We start from the raw sequence: 11,425 nt of genomic DNA, 5'->3' as shown, positions 1-11,425 counted from the left end.
AATTTCTGGAACAACATTATCAGCTCCGCCCAAGGCATGATGGATAAAGCAAAAACCGGGGAAAAGAGACATAATATTTTACCAGGACAAGAAGAGACACAATGGACAGAATAATTGCCACACATAGGAAGAACAAGGTTATAGTCTGAGTGCCTCACTTGTAGCTTTATAAATCATTTAATGTGTCAACATTAATTGCAGTTGTTGCATAATGCGGTAATTATTATGACGGGAATGTAATTGAAATTAGTATGATTTTGGAACGCAGAAATAAAGAAAACCAACAACCATCAACTCTAGCACGGGGCGGGGGGGACATTTTATATAAATTATATAGTTCAGTAGTTGAACGATTTGTAATTGTATTATAAATTGGTATTGTTATAATGAGGCTATTATTGGATTGTAATTGAAAACTAATAAAAATATTATTAAAAAATAAGAAAGAGAATTATTTCCGGTGGCAGAATATACATTAAAATATATCAAAATGAAAATTCACTTAGATCCTGAGTAGCATTCTCTCTCTCTCTCTCTCTCTCTCTCTCTCTCTCTCTCTCTCTCTCTTTCGTGTGTGTATTCATGTATTCCTACATACCTATAGATATTTTCTGTCAAATCCACCTCAATTTTAAATCTGACATAATCATAACAACATGGTGTGTTTAGAATGTGGTTTTCACATTAGAGAGGAGGAATGAGGAAATAATGTTATGAAATAGACTTTGGATTAGCCTCTACTCATCATCATTTATAAATGCTTTTCTGGGCTATGTATATACAATATTTTTAAAGCATATTCAAAGCACATTCTTTCCCTCAAAGTATTCTGGGCACTGTAGTTTCTACTCATAGAGTTCCAATTCCCAGCAACACTTAACAAACTACAGTGCCCAGAATTCTTTGAGGGGGGAATGCACTTTAAATGTGCTCATTTCCTGTCATCTGCAGACCAGTCGATAGACTCTGGTGTAGGGCTGTAGCTCACTGATAAAGTACCTGCTTTGCATTCAGAAGGTCCCAGGTTCAACCTCAGGTATCTCTAGGGAGGGCTAGGAAAGACTCCTGTCTTCAGGGCACTTCCAGACTGTCACATTTTTTTGCATGGGGTTCAGTCACCCACCGGCAAATTCAGATTGTGAGATTATAGTTGATTGGGATGTCTTGTGTAACAAACCTGTTTCCCCCAAAGGCTGGACTTTTTGCAATAAAGGAAGTGCCAGGAAAATGCACTGGAAATGCATTGTGGGGTGACACCTGCTTTGATGCAACATCATCTAACATCCCCAGGAACAAATCAGAACAAACACTCATCAAATAGCCAGCGTTATCTAAGCGCCCTGCAAATCAATCAGGATGAATGCTCAAGAAACAGGTTATCTGGTAGTGCCCTAAAGCACTGGGAGAACACATGCTAGCTGGTGTCAGCATTGCTGAGCAAGATGCACTAGAGGTCTGATTCGGTAGGCTCCTAGTTCAGCACATATGTTATAACAATGAAAATGCCAGATGAACCTCCTTAAAGAGGGATTTTCCGGACTAGGGTGCCAGCCACCACAGGGACTTCCAGTTGTCTAGCAGACAGGAGACCAGAGAACCCAGAGAAGGGAACTGTGATTGAATCTTACAGCAAAGTTTTGTTTTAAAAATGAAAAGAATAATTAAACGAAGAGAAATCAATTGAGTAAAGGTCCTTGAGCTTCTGCACTTGGTCCTTACTCAGTTTGTTGAAGTAGTTCAGAGTGATATTGCTGTTGGTCCTCTTCTCTGTACCGTACCTCTTAAAATCTGGATACTGGAGATCGTCTGGTGCTCCAATTCTCCTGAGAACATGGTCAGCATCTTCTCCCAGTGTCTCGTACTTCCCCAAAATGTCATAGTGAATGTTGCAGGGATCACAGAGCATAAACATTGGCTTCCAGTGTATGTCCAAATCCTTGGGGGCAAGTTTCAAAACAAAGTTTACAAATTCCTGGAAAGTCACTGGATCGGTGGAGTTTGGGTTTCCCCTGAACAAGGTCTTGATCCTTTTTGCCACAGAGACGTAAAAAGGCTCGAAGTGCAAGAGCTTGTCTCTGTAAGCGGAAACCAATCTCTCTAGGGGATGCCTGGTGAACATCACTTTAATGCTGCTGTTCAGGAGTTTCACTTGCTGATCAGAAGGGTAAGAACTTAACCTCCTTAAGAGATGTGTTCTGTGGATTCTATCATGATTTACTTCTAAGACATCCCTGCTCAGGTTGAGTGTGAGGAGGAGAATAATTTTTTTCCAGTTGGAACAGCCCACCTTTGGCACTTCACAGTAGATAAAGTTGTGACGCTCGTCTACAAAGATCTGACTCGCAACTTGAGGGTTTGGTTTTCCTTTTGAGAAAGTATCTTTCTGGCAGATGGTGTCCAAAGAGGCTTTGCGATCTCGTTGCCTTCTCAGCCAATCTTCTTCAGGATCTACAGAAGGGAAATGTGACCTTTGACACCATGACCAGGGAGTGAAAATCAGTAACTCAAGGAGGGCCTTAAGGAGGTTAAACTGGCCTCAACCAGGGCCAAGGCCTTTTCAGCTGGTGGAACGCTCTATCACAGGAGACCAGGGCCCTGAGGGACTTGCTATCCTTCTGCAGGGCCTGCAAGATGGAGCTGTTCCGCCTGGCCTTCAGTCTGGGCCCAGTTTGAGCCCCCCTCTATGGGACCCAGTAAGTTACCTCTGTGGCCCTTTTATTGGCTCATGTGGGACCAACATGGATAGCTGGCCCTGATGAATACTTGAGGTTCCTGACTCCTAAGGTTGCAATTCGTGGGAAGTCATTTAATTTTATCCTGATTCTAATTTTTAAGCTGTATTTTAATCAATTGTTTGATTGTGTTTTAATGTATTTGATATCTGATGTTAGCCACCCTGAGCCCTGAGTAAATAAAAATTTACTTACTTACTTACTTACTTACTTACTTACTTACTTACTTACTATTAAGAGTTTTGATCCATTTTCAACATTGTTATCCTGCCATTCTATAGGAAAATTTAAACCATGTAATAGAAAATCAGAACAACAAAACTAAGCATAACCATCCAATCTTCTGCTGTTTAAATATCTGGCAATCCTCACTCTTACCTCTTATTTCTGTCTGCCAACTATAGAGCGTCTGAAGAAGAAAAGCGCCAAGCAGACTACTGAGGAAGAGAATGAACAGCTTTTCAAGCAGGTTCTTCATAATGTTTTCCCAACAAGTCAAAGGCTGTAGCCTTTATGATGAACTCTAGGCAAACATAAATAGCAAACATTGTTACCATTCGTTGAACCAAGAAATTAGCAACTGGTATAAAACACTTGCATTTTCCTACATTAACCGAGGTTTGTCCCTAAGAGATACTGCTGTATCTTTAGAGCAGGCATCCCCAAACTCAGCCCTTCAAATGTTTTGGGATTACAATTCCCATCATCCCTGATCACTGGTCCTGTTAGCTAGGGGTGACCGCTGGTCCTGTTAGCTTGGGAATTGCAGTCCCAAAACATCTGGAGGGCCAAGTTCGGGGATGCCTGCTTTAGAGGGTCTAGGCTGCGGAGGATACAGCCAATGAGTTTGCTTCAACTTTGGGTCCTCAGATGTTGTTGGACTACAATTCCCATCGTCCTTGACCATTGGCTAAGCTGCCTTATGACCGAACCATAGAATCAGTCAGTTGGAAGGGACTCCAAGGATCATCTAGTGCAACTCCCTGTAATTCGGGAATCTTTTTTGCTCAACATGAGGCTTGAACCCATGAACCTGAGTTCATGGCAGATAGCTCTGTCGACTCGAACTATCCCAGCTAGACCTGGCAGGGAATGATGGGAGTTGTTGTGCAACATCTGGGAATGCAAGGTTGTCGAACACTGGTTTACAGCTTACTTCTTTACGGGAGATCCATAGCAAGATTCAGCCATCCCTGTAGGGCCACTCCCTTGCCCATATCAGCAGAGAATTTTGGTTGGAAATTTGCAAGTTATATTTGCCCCATGCAGCCAAGCTTCTCTGTTATCTTACCTTCCTGGGCAAAACATAACCTTTTGGAGCCAAACCGCATGGAAGCGCATGAAATGGTGATAGAATTTTCCTCTCTGGCAACAGGGGGTGAGGCCAATCTGTGCATTCTTATTTCCCCCTTCATGCATTTGGGACCTTGAAGAAATGCTCCCTTCTCCAGGAAACATGGATGACCACAACGTTGATAGGGTTCTGCCACTAGGTGTAAAACTTGTTTTCTCTAGGAGCTTATCCACACTTGCATTTGCCTCACTGCTTTCCTCTGGGAAACCTGCTGAATTGGAACAAATGGCAATTGGGTTTCCATGGATTGCCATTTGTTCCAATTTAGCACTAAAGGGCAGACTTTATGGGGAGGCAGCAACGGGGCAAAGGTAAAACTGATAAACTATGAAACCAGGGAAGGGAGTAGGGGGAAGTCAACTCTACTTTTTTCTATGTTTGAATATGTATTGTTGCTTTTATTTTTTGTTGTTTTTGGAAAATTAATAAAATAATATTTAAAAAAGAGATCGTGTTAATGATATTGCTGAAATAAGCATTATCTCAGCCAGAAATTAATTAATCCTGAATTAATACAAGAACTTGCAGTAAGACATAGCAGGGCTGGAACATTAATGGCCTGATACAGTGCTTTTTTTCTGGGGGTACACATGCCCCTAAACATTTTGTGAATCTTTGTACTTTTGTCCATTTACTGTATTTATTTTTCTTGATTTGAACTATAAAATGGTGAATTTCTTGAATCAAAATGAGAGTACCCCTAAACATGATTTTAGGAAGGGGGGGGAGCACTGGCCTGATACTATGCATGTTTACTTGGAAGTAGGTATGCACCACCCATCCTGCATTGTCAATGATTACATAGGAGTGCTATGGTAGCGCAGCTAGGAAAACTTTGACCTGAGTCCTTGTCTTTTGCTATTCCTTGTCTGTTCCTGTGTCACTTCTAGAGGGCTGTTCCCAAGAGTATCCTGTAGGCTACGCAGAATATATTCAAATGCTTTCTAATTTACACCAATTAAGCATCTTCATCACCGGTAATTCAGTGAGTCATCTTAACCCTGTGCATTGAAACAGATCAGCAACTCTTTATAAAAAGAGGCACCACATTTTTCGCTCTATAAGACGCACCAGACCACAAGACGCACCTAGTTTTTGGAGGAGGAAAACAAGAAAAAAAATATTCTGAATCTCAGAAGCTAGAACAGCAAAAGGGATCACTGCGCAGTGAAAGCAGCAATCCCTCTTGCTGTTCTGGCTTCTGGGATAGCTGCGCAGCCTGCATTCACTCCATAAAATGCACACACATTTCCCCTTACTTTTTAGGAGGGAAAAAGTGAGTCTTATAGAGCAAAAAATACTGCAAGTTTACAGCTGCCATCCTGCAATATCTCCTTACAACAGCCACATTATATTACATGCAATGTTTTTAATGTGCAACAAATGTGAAAAGAGTTTGTAAGAAGTGTATATAAATCAAAAGCGCAAAATTTGGTTGCCTGGAATAGAGAATATAACGCATAAGACAGTTCCAGGTCCCTGCCTGTCTCTGTCTCCATCTCCACCACTACTCACCTTGCTCAGTTAAAGAACAAGCTCTTTCCTTTCATCAGATCCTCCAGCCAGCTTTCTGCAACATCAGTCAAACAGGCACCAAGGTCTCTGAGGGTTTCTTTTGTTTCATTCACAAACTCAGATCCCAGTGGATTAAGTTGAGCTTGGAGCTTTCCTGCAGAGTTCCAGCTCACTTGGGGACAAGTTGCCACAGGCTCTTCCAGTACGATACAGAGCAAATACATTAAATTTATTGCATGCTGTCGTTCTGTGCTTCTTGGCCAGTTGCTGCAAATATTGCACAAGACGTTCCTTCCCACAAAAGGAGGGCCACTTGAAAATGCAGGACTGTCTGCAATGTTTTTCTGTCTCTCTCTCATACCCACACCCAGTGTAAAGACTTGAAGCTCCACCTCTTTCTGAATTCTCGAGTTTGTAGGGCTTCAGTGCTACCCTCTGACAGGTTCATATTTACACAAGAGCTGTGTCGCAGGAGTGATGGAACTTGAGGTGTGGAAGTCTTTTTTAAAAAAAACAACCATCAGCATCTTGCTATGAACAAAAACAGCAACCAAGTCCCAAGCAACAGAAGCAACGGAAAGAAGTAGCACACAGTAAAGGGTAATTCGATATATTATTGCATTACCCAACCACAAAGGTAATATTCAGGCTACATTAGGAGGAGCAAACAAACCCCTCAGCATGCAATAGCCCCAAAGAATTAATATACAGTGGTTAAGAACTTTGCTTCAGGATGAGAACATAAATCGTGCTCCAGCAGCAGCAGGAGGCCCCATTGGCTAAAGTGGTGCTTCAGGCTAAAAACAGTTTCAGGTTAAGAACGGACCTCCGGAACGAATTAAGTACTTAACCCGAGGTACCACTGTAGTCAGCATTTGGTTAGTGCCATCGTGACTGGAGAAGAAGGTACTGAAAAACCTGTAGCATGGACCTATGATACATCTGAGGTCCAACAGAGAAGATCCACAGCTCAGGCCCCTCTGGGCCACCCTTGAACAATGCTCTCTGACAAGGAGGAGACAATATAGAGCGCAAAGTTAATGCATAGACTGCAGAGTGAATATCCACGTGGATATTTGTCTAATCCTCTTGTAAAGTCATCTAGCCGCCCATACTGGCTGAGGCAATCATCATCATCTAGGTTGGTTATCATCACTGCCTCCTGTGGAAGCAAATTCAGTAGTTCAACTATGCATGAAAAAGGACTTTCTTTTATCCATTCTGATGACATTCTACTTAATTGGATGTCCACAAGTTCCACCAGGGGAGATTCCCGCCCCCTCTATCTGCTTTCTCTACACCATGAATAGATTTATAAACTTGCATCATTCACTTCTTACTCACTTTTTTCCTAAATTTAAAAGTCCCAAATCCTGTAACCTTTCATCAGAGGGGAATTGCGGCATCCTCTCGATCAGGGCTTTTTTCAGCCCGAACCTGCCGGAACTCACTGGAGCTCTCATGTGGGGGCCATTGCCATTCTCAGAGAACAAGGGAGGTGCTTACAGTGAGTTCCAGAAACCCCCCCCCCCTAGAAAAATAGCACTGCCCTTTTCTGGATCTTTTCCAACTGTACAATATCTTTTTTGAGGTGAGGCAACCAGAACTGTACCTAATATTTGAAATAGGGTTGCACCATAGATTTGTATAATGCTATTATGATATCGGCAGTTTTCAGTTTCCTTCATTATGGTCCGCAACATGGAATTCCCCCTTTTTTTATATAGCTGCCACACAATGGGTCAACATCTTCATCAAGCTATCTACTATGACCCCAAGCAGGGCCGGACTTTGGTCTTTCAAATTTCAGCAGTGCCCTGTCCAAGGCCAATTTTTTTGCCCCCCTGCCACTTGCCTTCTGTTCCACTCAATTCACTACATCATAGTTGCAAGGCCCTGCAGAACCCCCTTGGCTTAGAGTCCAGTGCAGCGGAAACCGGTTGCACGGCCCTAAATCTGACTTGGACCCCAGGGACTCATTCTTGGTCAGTTTCCACCAGTTCAGACCCCACAAGCATATATGTGAAATAAAGATATATATTTTTTGCCCTGATGTGCATCTCTTTATATTTGTTTACACTAAATAACATTTGTCATTTTACCACTCATTCACTCATCTTGGAGAGCTCTTTTTGGAGAGTTTCACAGGTTGTTGTTGTTGTTGTTGTTGTTGTTGTTGTTTAACAACCCTGAACAATTTAGTATCATCATCAGTTAATCATCAGTATCATCTTGGGTTGCTGGGAGGTGTCCCCCCCCCCCAATGCAAATTGCAAACATGCCCCTGCCCCAACTTGCATTGGAACTGCAGGATGGGAGGTAAGGGTTAAAGTTAAAGTCCTCCTAGGCCCATTCCAAGGTCCAAATCTGGATCAGGCCCCACACACTGCAAATTAGGAAAGAAAAAGTTTGCACTCAAGAGAAACCACAAGTCTCTCATGTAGTTTGGTTCTGATATATTTTCACTTCTGCTCACAAAGCTTCCATACTGGGCTGTCAGTCTTTCCAGCTATGGAACCTACCTTGCAGATATTGTGTGATCTTAGTCCTGCATGGAGAGGCGTGAAAGCAGCTATTTTGAGTATTTCCTGCCCAAGTTCTTCAGTCAGACGCATAGGGTGTCCTCCCTAACTGATCATGCCTTTAGCATGCTCTTTACCTTTCCTGAATTTCCCATGCCTCAATCTCACTGTTCTTTTGGGACTAGATGGGAACATTAGTTTGAGTAGCTTGAATGGAGGGGGAAATCTTAATGATGAAAGGTGATCCTATGCAGTGCTTTTTTTCTATAAAAAAACGTTTAGGGTTCCTGCAGCCAATGGGAAGCTGGCCAGTGTCACAGAAGGCGGTTCTACTCCGCACTGGTTTAGCGCAGTGCACGGGAGCCAACCAAGCGGGCTGCAGAGGTCCCCGAGCGAGCAGTGGGGCTCCATGGGCCAGTTAAATGGCCTTAGGTTGCCGACCCCTGGTGTGGACCTTCACCCCAAAAACACTTCCAAGGAAGGAGCTGCATTGAGATGTAACTCTGCCGAGTATGGATACTGGCACACACACACACAGCAAAAGTGATGCCGGACCCAATCCTTCTAAATCATCCATTGGAGGTTGATGGCTTGATCCAACACTAACCAGGGTTCTGCGTGATGGCACTTACAGGGCGACTTCCAGATAGGCATCAGACCCATGCCATCTCTATTATCTTTCTGGTACCTGTTGGTGCCAGAAGTCTATATTGGACTTGAAATGGTTTTTATATATCTTTTTACCATCATATCACTTTAGGATGTTCTATGGGAAGTGATTGAAATAAACAATAAACAATAATACAGTGGTACCTTGGGTTACATATGCTTCAGGTTACATACACTTCAGGTTACAGACTCCGCTAACTCAGAAATATTACCTTGGGTTAAGAACTGTGCTTCAGGATGAGAACAGAAATCGTGCTCCAGCGGTGCAGCAGCAGCAGGAGGCCCCATTAGATAAAGTGGTGCTTCAGGTTAAGAGCAGTTTCAGGTTAAGAACGGACCTCTGGAACAAATTAAGTACTTAACCTAAGGCACCACTGTAAAGGAAAGCCGCATGAACAGCAGATCCACTCCCTCACAACAAATCTCTGGAAAAAAGGGCATCTTGTCCCCACGGCTTTAGTTTCAATGTCTCTCTCTCCTCCCCGCGGCTTGTACTTCTTCTCCTCTCCACCCCCCCCCCCCGCTTCCCTCACACACAGAGAGACTTGTTCACCAGCCCCCAACCCCTAGGCTTGGGAGGGAAAGGGTGCCTCTCCTTTCCCCAAGCTCCACTGAGGTGTTCTTCCCAAGTCTTCCAGAGAGACCACTGCATTAATATAACGTCTTCTGCCAATTAGTACGCATAAAATAATCACTCCTTGGACATCCTAGACCATTAAGAAATATGTTCTTTTGTTGATTCCCAGACTGGGACCAGGCCTTGCTTTAAGCTGAACCCATGGTAATAGTACCATCCACAGTAGTCTCACAACTCTAATCTCACAACAATAGAAAACATGCATATCCCTTACATTTTTTTTCTTCTCACTGGATCCTCCACGAGTCCCACGCAGCACCGTTAATCTCGCCAGTTGTTTTATGGCTTCTGGAGAACTTCGCATGCTTCCAGTACTACAACTGCACTGAAACCAAGGTCCATGGGTGTGTACAAACGTACATAAAAAACAGGATTTATCCCTCCTGTTGACAAAGCCCAGCTTCTTCCAGTTTCTGACTCACATACTTCCCAACAATTCCACCACAGATTCAGTCACCATTTTACCTCCCATTCAGGTTTCAAGATGGGCTTTCTGCATTTTTAAAATAAAAGTGCTTCTTGTATAGCTGAGCAACGAAAAACTCATCTGAGGCTCATTTTTGAAAATGTACAAAACTACCAGAATCGTGGAGGGATTGATTGTGGCAGAAAGCAGCTGTCCATCTGAGCTGTGCATAACTGACTCTTGCTGTAAACCGGCACATCTTGTTTTCCCCAGCCTCATTTGTAGAGAGGAAACTAATACCTAGAGAAAATATTTATTTCTAGACACCTGAGAAGAAGACTTCTTCAATGGCCAACTTAATCCTTTGATTTGCTTACAAATGTTATTACATCTCAAACGAGAAGGGGAAATCCCCACCCCACCCAAACTTTCTTCTCATGCAACTGATTTAATTGTAAAGGAGGGGTTTTTTGGACTTTGCAACTTTTTCGTGGTACAAAGATAGCGCTTTGTACATAAACTCCTTTTGAAAGGCATGTGAGGCGAAAAGACAAAATCAGGAAAATATACTGAAAAACAGAAAGATATCATTGCTCTCTCTACTTCCCTAAAAGAAGATAAATTTTAAACAACAGTAGACAAAAAGAAAAACCACAGGATTGATTCCAATGTAGCGCTACGTGAATAATTCTTCAGCGCAAGGACCTTACCTCTCATCTGCTCACATGGCCTCTCAATTTGTTCTAGGGGTCCCTCCCCCCCCACAAATCCTCTGGAGAACATTTGGGGAGAGTGTGAAGTGTGAAGATAAGAGAAAGTCCTGTTTTAACTTGGGAGGGATTTTGAAACATGCTTTGAAATATCCTTTGGATTTTAGTGCTGATTATGGAGAATGGGCTGACCTGTTGAGAAGGGATAAAGACATTGTTAGGTTGGAGACTCCCCGAGATCTACTCCTCAGTGACAAAGGAAGGAAATTAAGAACAAGATCAGCAGAAGACAAAGTAAAGTGCAGGTATAAATATGAAGAAGATCCGCAGAAGGGACATGGAAAAGAGTTAAGAGCCTCGGACAGAAGATCACCAGGTTGATGGACTAGATGGAATGGATAGAAAGGACTGACAGAACCTGAGACCAGGGAGAAGAGACGGTGGATGAAGATTGGAAGAAAGTTTTAAAAAATTATTTAGAGAAATATTGTAAAATTAATGAGTGTTAGAAAAATGTTGGAATGAAACTATTTGGCTTTAGTAGAAATGCTATAAGGAGTTATGTATAAATATAAATAAGTTTTAAGTTTTAGGGCTTTTTATGGTAAGATAAGGTTAAAATAAATTAAGACAATTAAATGACAGAATATAGTGAAAGATGGAAAGGATTTGCTGAAATAATTTATAACTAGAATACAAAAAAGGAGGTGTGAGGAGGTCGATGAAACAAGTTAATGAAAGATAAAGATATGGGAATATTGGATTTGTTTTTAATTTTCTTGCTTTTGTTTTTTGGTTTTGATGTATTGTGTGTTTTGTTCTTTTTTTCTTTTTTATTGACTTGTATTGCTTAATTTCTTTTTTCTTTTTTTCTTTCTCA

The 11,425-nt window shown here is 42.2% G+C and overlaps 1 protein-coding gene across 2 annotated transcripts; it reads right to left on the bottom strand.

Moving 5' to 3' along the window:
• Window positions 1–138: 138 nt before the first annotated feature.
• Window positions 139–6,291, bottom strand: LOC114584974 (carbohydrate sulfotransferase 8-like). Of its 2 annotated transcripts, XM_077927053.1 has the most exons (4): window positions 5,602–6,291; window positions 3,111–3,255; window positions 2,960–3,007; window positions 139–2,448 (listed from the first exon to the last, which is right to left on the bottom strand). In XM_077927053.1, the coding sequence occupies exons 2-4, from the start codon at window positions 3,208–3,210 to the stop codon at window positions 1,643–1,645; spliced, it is 954 nt and encodes a 317-aa protein (XP_077783179.1). In that variant the 5' UTR covers window positions 3,211–3,255; window positions 5,602–6,291; the 3' UTR covers window positions 139–1,642. The 2 variants fall into 2 exon arrangements, with proteins under 2 accessions (XP_077783179.1, XP_028563052.2); XM_028707219.2 differs by lacking the exon at window positions 2,960–3,007 and having other exon boundaries at window positions 5,602–6,285.
• Between the last annotated feature and the right edge of the window lie 5,134 nt (window positions 6,292–11,425).

Source organism: Podarcis muralis, chromosome 1 (assembly GCF_964188315.1).
Source record: "Podarcis muralis chromosome 1, rPodMur119.hap1.1, whole genome shotgun sequence".
NCBI classification, from domain to species: domain Eukaryota; kingdom Metazoa; phylum Chordata; class Lepidosauria; order Squamata; family Lacertidae; genus Podarcis; species Podarcis muralis.
This window is presented reverse-complemented; position numbering and strand designations above follow the sequence as displayed.

Excerpts from the sequence above, each read along its gene's own strand:
- LOC114584974 (XM_077927053.1), bottom strand. The coding sequence starts at position 3,210 with ATGAAGAACCTGCTTGAAAAGCTGTTCATTCTCTTCCTCAGTAGTCTG. Across the intron at positions 3,008-3,110 it reads TTGGCAGACAGAAATAAGAG|AATGGCAGGATAACAATGTT; the intron begins GTAAGAGTGAGG and ends ATTTTCCTATAG. Across the intron at positions 2,449-2,959 it reads ATCAAAACTCTTAATAGTAA|ATCCTGAAGAAGATTGGCTG; the intron begins GTAAGTAAGTAA and ends TCCCTTCTGTAG.